The sequence below is a fragment of the Daktulosphaira vitifoliae genome, unplaced genomic scaffold, assembly GCF_025091365.1.
Source record: "Daktulosphaira vitifoliae isolate Bord-2020 unplaced genomic scaffold, ASM2509136v1 Scaffold_5, whole genome shotgun sequence".
NCBI lineage: Eukaryota > Metazoa > Arthropoda > Insecta > Hemiptera > Phylloxeridae > Daktulosphaira > Daktulosphaira vitifoliae.
Window position 1 is genome coordinate 21,635,378 of NW_026099576.1, and position 9,679 is coordinate 21,645,056.

The 9,679-nt window shown below is 24.0% G+C and overlaps 2 protein-coding genes across 3 annotated transcripts in view; both read left to right on the forward strand.

Moving 5' to 3' along the window:
* Positions 1-9,627, forward strand: part of LOC126907962 (uncharacterized) — a 37,099-nt gene extending 27,472 nt beyond the window's left edge. Inside the window, exons 4-6 of the mRNA XM_050689715.1 lie at positions 4,045-4,198; positions 8,062-8,307; positions 8,365-9,627. Of these exons, the coding sequence (XP_050545672.1) occupies positions 4,045-4,198; positions 8,062-8,307; positions 8,365-8,432 (468 nt within the window). The 3' untranslated portion in view covers positions 8,433-9,627. The remainder of the gene's footprint in view (positions 1-4,044; positions 4,199-8,061; positions 8,308-8,364) is intronic.
* LOC126907942 (uncharacterized) overlaps positions 1-9,679 on the forward strand; it is a 143,560-nt gene that overhangs the window by 45,295 nt on the left and 88,586 nt on the right. The window lies entirely within an intron of this gene.

The window sequence follows — 9,679 nt, forward strand, 5'->3', positions numbered from 1 at the left end:
AAACATAAATGAGGTAAGTGTTATTACATAATTTTTTATAAAATTAATATTAATAATTAAAAATTCACTTGGGAGACTAGGGGTCAATTCATATGAAATCATTCAGATTAACCTGCAAACATTTATTGGAAATATTACACCTAGTATACACACCTTATATATATACAAAGTGATTCTATAGACATAAGCCTGTCAATATTTCTGAAATGAATAAAAATTTTGAATTTTTTCAGTTACTTATTAAATTACACTTATTCATTTTTAGGTCCATTCTTTATGTTTTATAAAAGTATCAAATTTAGTTTTAGCTTCGATACGAAGCTGAGTGAATTAAGGTATTAATATGACTATGCTGATTTTTTTGTGTCTGTTATCGTTTTTTTCAGCTTTTATTGAACCGATTTCTTTCAACGATATGTCGAAAGATCACAAATTGTATCTAGTCAAAGACATTACCCTCGAAAATTGAAAAAATTTCCGTTGTTCCTCGTAAATAAGGAAAATCTAAAAAAAAATTACAAATTTAAAAATTTAAAAATTGCTAATTTTCTAAATTTTTTTTTTTTTAAAACTGTCAACTTTTTTAATAATGAATGTATCAATATAATTTTTTTATAGATGCATAATGTCTTTACCTTTCATTTTGTATTTTTTTTTTAATAAATTTGACCCTTTACCTGCCCCAGTAGGAGATTTAAAATGACAACTTTTTTACAAAAAAATAACTCTTTCAACTAAACTTCTTAAAGTGTTTCGGAAATACTGAAACTTTTATGTATATTTTAAATTAAAGCCTATGTAATGTTCTTTAATACGAAACAAAAAATTAGAACTTCATTTTGTTCTCATGGTGAAAATAGCTACCGTATTTAAAAATATGATATTTTTGTGTTAAAATACTCGATTTTATATTTTTTATTTATTTATTTATTTTCAAAATCAGTAAATTTCGAAATTATTAAAAAATTTTTTTTAAATTGCTATAACTTTTTCAAACATTTATGAATCTATATAATTTTTATAGATATATGAGGTATTTACCTATTATTTTGTATATTTTTTTTGTAAATCTGACCCTTTTCTTGTCCACGAAGGGGTTTTAAAATGGAAACTTTTCCACAAAAAATTAACTTTTGAATACTAACACTTTTATATATATCTTAAATTAAAACTTATGTAATTTACTTTAATATGGAAATAAAAATTTTATTTTGTCTTCATGGTAAAAATGGCTACCGTATGATTCTTTTATGTTAAAATTCTCGATTTTATATTTTTAACTTTATATTCAATAACTGTTTAAAAAATGTATGGACCAATAAAAACTTTTATGATGAATAGTATTTTATATTTCTTTCATACAACATACTTTTTTTTTAAATTGCACCATTTTCCTTTATACAGGGGGGAGGTTCAAAACTAAAAATGCATATAGAAAGTAGACATTTTTCAACTTAATTTTTGAAAATATTCCGGAATTACTGTACTTTCATATATAACTTAAATTATAGTTCTTGTAATATACTTTAATAAGAAAAAATAATGTCGAACTTAATTTTGCCTTCAAGGTGATTTTCAATTTTAAGTTAGAAAATTTTTTTTACTCATTTATCAAACATATTTAATCACATATTAAAATTATTTTAATATGTGATTTTTTTTGCTCTCTTTTATTTAGTCAGTTTTCACTTTTTTTAACGCTATATCAAATGATCACAACTATTATATAGTTAATGATATTACCTAAAAATTGAAGAAAAAAATCCTCTTTATCCAATAAAAAGCCAACCAGCTTTCTCCATACAGACAATTAATATCATTAATTTCTAATAATTTGAAAATATTTATTGTCAAATTAGGTTTGATATGATAATAGGTTTCAACTACAAATTTATATAGTTTTTCTTTGTAATCTAATAATTTTTTATCTCTATTTGTGTGTGTTACTACCAGTCTATAATATTCCAATTTTTTTTGTAACATGTTTCATTTCTGAAAAAAACGATTTATAGTTTCACCTGAATTAAACAATGAATTTTTACAATTATATAAAAATTGTATAATACGTTCAATTAAGTAGATCTTGTTAACAACATTTTGATTGTTTTTTTTAGTTTAAGTTAATCATTAAAATTAATCAAATGCTTAATATATATAAATGATATTTTGCACTAATTATTTTTAATATATTAAAAATCAAAATCAGTAATGATTTGAAAACAAGTATTTTTTTGTTTTATTGATTTCTTTATATGTAAATACTCATTTTTAATAATTAATAATAATATCAAACTTAGAAGTGATATAAAAAGTTTTATTTCATATTTGAAAACAACGCGAAAAGTTGATTTAGAAAAGTATATTTACGATTCCAATAAAAGTTCCATGTAGACCAATGTATTTATTCATAAGTTATAAATAAACTTTTTATCAAATATTGCACCAAGCCCTTGAATTTTTATACATGTTTGTCATAATAGTAACAAAATATACTACTTTATAATTTTTTATGACTTCTTCGTGAAAATTACAATATTAAATTATTAAACATTAATTTCATACTATATTTAATTGCTATAAAAATATTATTCATAAATTAAACATTACATCTAAGAACTACTGATCAAGATATAATTTAGAAAATAGGAGTTTATGTAGCTTTTGTAAACATCATCTATTGATTTGTCATAAGAAACGCTTTGATGGTTTCTTATGACAGTGAATATGCTATGTTGATACTTTGCCACAACCCCACAGTGCTACCGTTTTATCAATTGAAAATATTTATTTTTAGTTTGATGATTTAATGGTTTTTATTTTTAACTAAAAGCGTTTGGATTTTTATTTAAATTTATTCATTTGCTTGTTTTATCAATTTAAAAATTCAATTTTTTTTCATTTACTATTAAATTAAAAACTCAAATATTTTATTAAATATTATAATAATTTTTATTAATTATTAATATTATAATTAAAAATATGTGTCTCGACTTAAAAAATGTAATTGACACCCTTACAAGGCATAAGGGATAAACTTAAAAATTATTACATAGCTAATAATTCAAGAATACTATGTAACTAAATGTAAGCAAAAAAACACATTTATATTATTTTTGTTCTGTGAATAATTCAGTGGGTTGATTTTAAAATACTCCACTAAGTACATAAAATTATACACAATGTGCAGATTTTCATCAAAGCATATCTTATGATAGTGACTTTAATCACTTTCAAAATTCATCTATACTCGACCCAACTATGTCATGTCACCAATGTGCTACCATTTTATTTGATAATATTTAAAATAGGATCATCTATTTAATAAATAATTAAACAAATAATCAATTAACTCATATAAGCGAACAATATTCATAGTAAGGTTTTCATCAAATATTTTAGAAAATTATAAAAGAGTTAAATTAAAACAATAGGTTAATTTTTTTTTGTTTATATTCGTTCATCCATGATGATAATTTAAAAAAATCTATTATAAATAAATTAAAAAATATACATAAATCTTTTGTTATTTTATGATTAAATTAGTAAACAAAATAAAATAAAATTCTTTTTTAAACTTTTTTAAAATTAATTGATATTTTAAATGACGAAAAAAAGTATACCACTTTGAAGCTTTAAATAGTAGTAGGGTTATATACGATTGATTTTGAAAAGAATATCACTAATTATTAATTACTGTAATTAATATAAATTATTATTTTTATTTTTTATAGTCAAATATTATTTATATTTTTATTTAATATTATTTTAGATATTTTTTAATTTTACATGTTGTACATTACTCTTAAGCAGACATTTACTATTAGCTCGTCGTTAATTTAATACTAGTCAGTACTCGTATTGTTTCTATTTTAACCCACAAATGTTAACGTTCTTTCGTACTTAACATATATTAATATATTTTACATCAACGTGTGTTTGCCAGCTATCAAATTTCAGTATTGAACCCTTAATAAATACTTACATATCATAAAAATGTCTATTTGAAAAATAGTTATTAACTGAATTTTTTTTTCAAACTTCAAGACCTATGAAATACCTGAAAATATGGAGGCAATAGTTAAGGAAATATTCCCAGAGTCAACAATGATTTATTCTATTTTGGATGTCTGGAATAAATTGATAAAAATTAATAACAAGGAAGCAGAAATATTAAAAGTAAAATTGGATCGATTAAACAGTAATGAACATAAATTATTACATATAATAAGGGATTGAAAATAGTTTCTTTTATACTTAGTTCGAAACAAATAGATTTATTACAATAACATCATTAAATAGTTACTAAAATGTTATACAGGAGATCAAAATCTGGTAAGACACTTTTTTTTCTCAGAAACTATTGAAAATTAAAAATTTTTGTAATAAGAAAAATGATTAAGTTTATAAAACTCTACAATAATATGAAGTTAAATAAATTTTTTTTTTATCCCTTCAGGGATAAAAATGTTTATTTATAATTTTTTTAAATGGGAACCACTATTTTTGATTTGATATGATAGAAAAAAAATTACAAACAATTTTGTTCTTATAATTTTTTTCATCCGAACAACAGCCTACGTTTTATAATTGTTTAAAGATTTTGACTTCCAGAAAAAATATTGTCATTTATTACGTTTCATAATATCGGTGGCATTGAAACCGGTATTTTTGTTAGATCCTTTAGTCTTACAAAACCATAGACTTAGGTATTAGTAATACATCGAAAACCCGATTTGAATCTATTATTGTTATCACTCATTTAGTGCGTGGTACATTTTTATAGCTAATTTACTTGTCATAACTTAATCAATAAAATTTGGTTTATGCAACAGCAAATAAAAATAATGATTTCTGTATTTAATACAGTAAAATGACAATAGAAATTTGGTCTAAAATCACTTAACTTTTACAAGCTGTAATAGACGAACGGTTAATCGGATAAAAAAATTATAAGAACAAAATTGTTTGTAATTCTTTTTTCTATCATATTATAAAGTTAAAATTAAGGGTTCCCATTTAAGACAATTATAAATAAGGGATTTTGTCCTTGAAGGGACGAATAAAATAATGGTTTGACTACATATTATTGTAGAGTTTTTTGAACTTGATATTTTTTTATATAATAAAATTTAAAATTCTCAATATTTTCTGAGAAAATGAGTGTCTTACCAGATTTTGATCATTCTGTATATGAGTAAACATGAAATTAATATTTCGGATTCTATTTCGTTCCTTAATTTGTTCCATATAACCCTTTGAGATATTTACAATAAAATAAATAATTATATCCATTTAAGTCCGAAACACTTCATAAAATTGTAAAATATTGGTACTTTATAATTGTTTCAAGTTCCATTAATATAAATATTAAAGTTATTGTAGGATAAGGAAAAGAAAACCGAAAATTAAATTGATTTATTCAAAAAGTATTTACCATATAAACTTGAAACTGGGTAGAAAAATTACTTGATAAATGGAAATCAATTGTTAAAAACTGATTGTATAATATTATTATAATATAAAATTAATCAAAATGAAAGGACAATTTGTCAATTTTTATAATGCTGGTTCAAAAATTGTTATCAGCAAATCATTTTATTGGTTAGATCATTTTTATATATAAGCAAGTTAAACAATTGAAAAACTTGCTACTTCTTTTACAAAGAGTAAAATAGGATAGATTCAAATTTACATATATTTTTTTTTGAACATTTTAAAATTACAGTACTTTTTAATTGTTTTAATTTTTATTGTCAAGTAGAGTTCTAATAAACTTATATGATTCTTAAATTAACTATTTAGTAACTAAAATTTTGTTTAATTCTAAAAAAAATTATCTTTTATGAATAGGTCTAAACGTGATAAAAACCTTATTAGTACAACTAATTTATTCTGGAATTTGTAAACGATGGAAAAAATTAACTAATTAACTTAACTAATTGTTAACACTGTAATAACAATTCGAAGGGCATGTCAAATTTATTTTCTAATTTTTTTTGTTCTGTTTATTTAGTCAGATTATAATCTTTGGAATATAATTATAGTAATTTACAGCAAAAAAATTAACTTGATACATCAAACTTTGCTATATTTAAATCTGAATAATTCTTAAGAATCAAATAAAATATCTAAATATTTCATTAAAAGAGAATGATGAAAATTAATGTCAGATATATCATAATTAAAATGATAAGGATCGTGTTTTTAGAGTAGGTTATAGTATGGAATTTGTGGATATTCAACTAAAAATTTCAAATAATTAACATTGCAATATTTTTCCCAAGAGAAAATTAAATAATGAAAATAAGAACATTTTTCGTTAAAACTTATCATCAGTAATGGGTAAAATATTATCTTAACTTTTTCATTAAACGGACTTTGAAGCAGCTACTAATAAACAATATTTCATATAAAAAATACTATACTGTTATGCCACCGACACGAAAACACCTTTTGGTGGGGGCACTCAGTATTTCCGCCTGTTATGGACACGACTTGACTAACTAAAATTTAATGACAATACTCTTTGACAGAACAAATGTAAATTTTATTATTACTAAACACAATATTACATAAATTAATCTACCATTAGTACACAATTATATATTTAAATTCTTTATATGCAACCTGGTTACTTCGTTTAATCGTATACAAGGACCAGACACGTTCTTCACAACATGAACCCGTGGATGGGCATCCAAAATTTCTTTTTGCTATTGAACTGGCGATCACGGAACTTAGCTGTGGGCTCTCAAGTTGAGGCGCTCCATTGTCCGTCATAGGATCGTTCTTAATAGCATAAGCGCCAAAACCAGACTCGCCGTACACACCGAACGCGCAACAAAAACTCGATCGCGTGAACCGGCGGTACGCAAGTGGCGTTATTTTTTTGACTATTCATAAAATGAACATTTTTATATTAGAGTTTAAAGGAGTGCGACATAATAATGCGTAATGATAAAAAAACTATAACTCAACATTTTCCATCATTATAAATCAATTAAAAATTTAATAACTGCCAATATATTTTAACATTTTCAACGACTTTTAATTCTCTTAGTTGGGTTATTAACCCAACTAACATTCTCTAAAACTTAGACTATAATATTCAAATATTTAGTAACAGTGGCGTAGCCAGAAATTCATATTGAGGAGAGGGACAATGTAAAAAAAAATTACAAAATATCAATTATTATACCATTTTTATCCCTCATGACTTCATTTAAAGAGTATAAAGAATACATGGAAAAAATACAAAATTATCCACTTATTTAGGTTTAAACGATCAATTATTAAAATAGTAAATAGATTAAAAGATATATAAATAGCAGTGACTCTTAATAAACAAAACGAAAAATGACTATGCTGAAGTAATATATTTATACATTAAATATTACATTTTGTGAATGGCGAGACCTATTTCCCTAAATCCTTTTACATGAGAAGCCAGTCAAAGTATTAAATTAGTACCTAAAATCAATAAATAAATAATAACAAAGTTATTAACACAACTACAAAAATATACATGAAATAATTAAGTGATTTAGGGGTTCATGAAAGTCCCTTGGGTACGCTAATGATGATAGACCTAAAAATTATTAATCGGTTATAAAGAAATAAATAAACTAAAAGAGCAAAGTTATTATCATATTAGAAGAAATTAATATGATAAATTAACACATAAAAAAAAAAATTAATTTGTATAAATGATAAATATTTATAATTTATAAAATAAGTTGTATCTTTCTTGATTTTAATAAATATCACATAATATGTAATTAATTTCAATTACGATTTTGATTAATAAATATTTTCAGTTTAATAAAGTCATTTTTTGAAATAAATTTTAGGTGTTAATTTTCATGTTAAATGTCCATACCATAATTATTTTTATTCAACTATATTTGTATTAAAAAAATCTATTTATTTTAAATATTTAAAAAAAAAATTTTAGGGAATGAAGTTATTCTGTGTTTTATAGATTTAAATAATTCTTTAATACGAGCATAAATAAATTATTTTTGTTCTATTTTAATATTTTTTAAATTATTTTTTTTTTAGTGGATGTATTTATTACTTGTAGAAATCTTATACAAATTTTAAATAATACTTATGTCCAACCTCCAAAAATAATGGTGCGTTTATTCAACGAATTGCTTAAAGGATTTCATAAAAAAGATATGGAAAAAACTGGAAAAATCTCTATAGATGATTTTAATAACGTCATAGATACAGCTTTTAATAACGATGTTACAAAAAAAGAGATTAAAAAATCTTTTGAAAATATACATTACGTATATTATGAAGGTGCATATCAATTTTCAATTTAATATCTTTACTAAAATTAACATTTTTTTATTTTAGCTTGGTTAATGAAAAAAAGAAATGATGTTAATAAATTACCTTCGAAGTTAATGATGTTATTCACTTGAGATAATCATAAAGAAGATGATTATTATTAAAATAAATCATCAGTACAACAGTTGGTTTTTATAAATATTAAATTGTTTAAAGCTTATTAACTAAACAAAAAGAATAATAAATAATTATTAACAAGAATTCGTTTTTATATTAATTAATATATTAATAGCTGGCGGCCCAGCGGAAAATATTAGCGAACGATTGTTGCATTCTTTGTAATGTGGAAAAGTGGTGTAACATTTGATCAGCGACGGTTTTTTTGTTAATGATAGTGAGAATTACTGTCTTTTGTTGATAATTCGGTAGTTATTCCGACTTTAATAAGCCATAATTATGCCACGGCTATTGTTTGGCAGGCAATCGTAAAAACGCCGGTTTTTCTTCATGAATGTGACATAATATTGTATCATGTGATAATAAATCGCGCGATTCCAGGTCCGCGGGATTATCAACCGTATTGATATAAAACCATTTACACCCCAGTATTAATTGCTGTATTTTAGCGATTCTGTTTGTTACAAATACTTTAAAACCTTTGGCTAACGATTAACCACGATAATATGACGGTGAGTCGATCTACACATTGATCTTTGGAAAATCAATGTTTAAACATTTTTTTACGAGTTTTAACGTTGTCGCGAGTAATAAAGCAGTATATAGTTCAAGACACTGTAATTTGATATTTATGAGTTATGATTGGCTCTACTTTGGTCTTATAAGTGACAAAATTTATCATAGTGTGACCAAAAAGGTCTACTACCCGCAAATAAACAACGGCCGCGTAACCACGTAAACTCCTCTGGTAGATGACTGTGCCATTCAAGACCCGATTGCGATAACCTTTGCATAAATGTTTTGATCCATAAGAGTGTAGGCCCGAGCGTACCTATAGAATCGAAAAGTCTGGCGATGGTAGAACGTACCTTGCGTTTCGTGTAATAAATTGCCCACCATCATTGCTTTCCTCCTCAGTCCCTAGTATCGTTTCACAATTTTTCTTGATTGGTAAATACAGTGCGTGTCTACGTCACTTGCCGAGGACTTGAAAGTTAGCTTGCCTATACGGAACGCCTGAACTCATAAGTAATCGAAACATTCGTTCAAACTTAATCATCAGTGAGCGTATCATAATGTTTACACTATTAAAAGTGTAGCAATTGAAATCAATTTTACTAATTTGTATAAATGTAAATTAAATTTATAAAATAATTTCTTTATGTAACTCAGACAAATTGTATTATTTCTTGAATAACACATA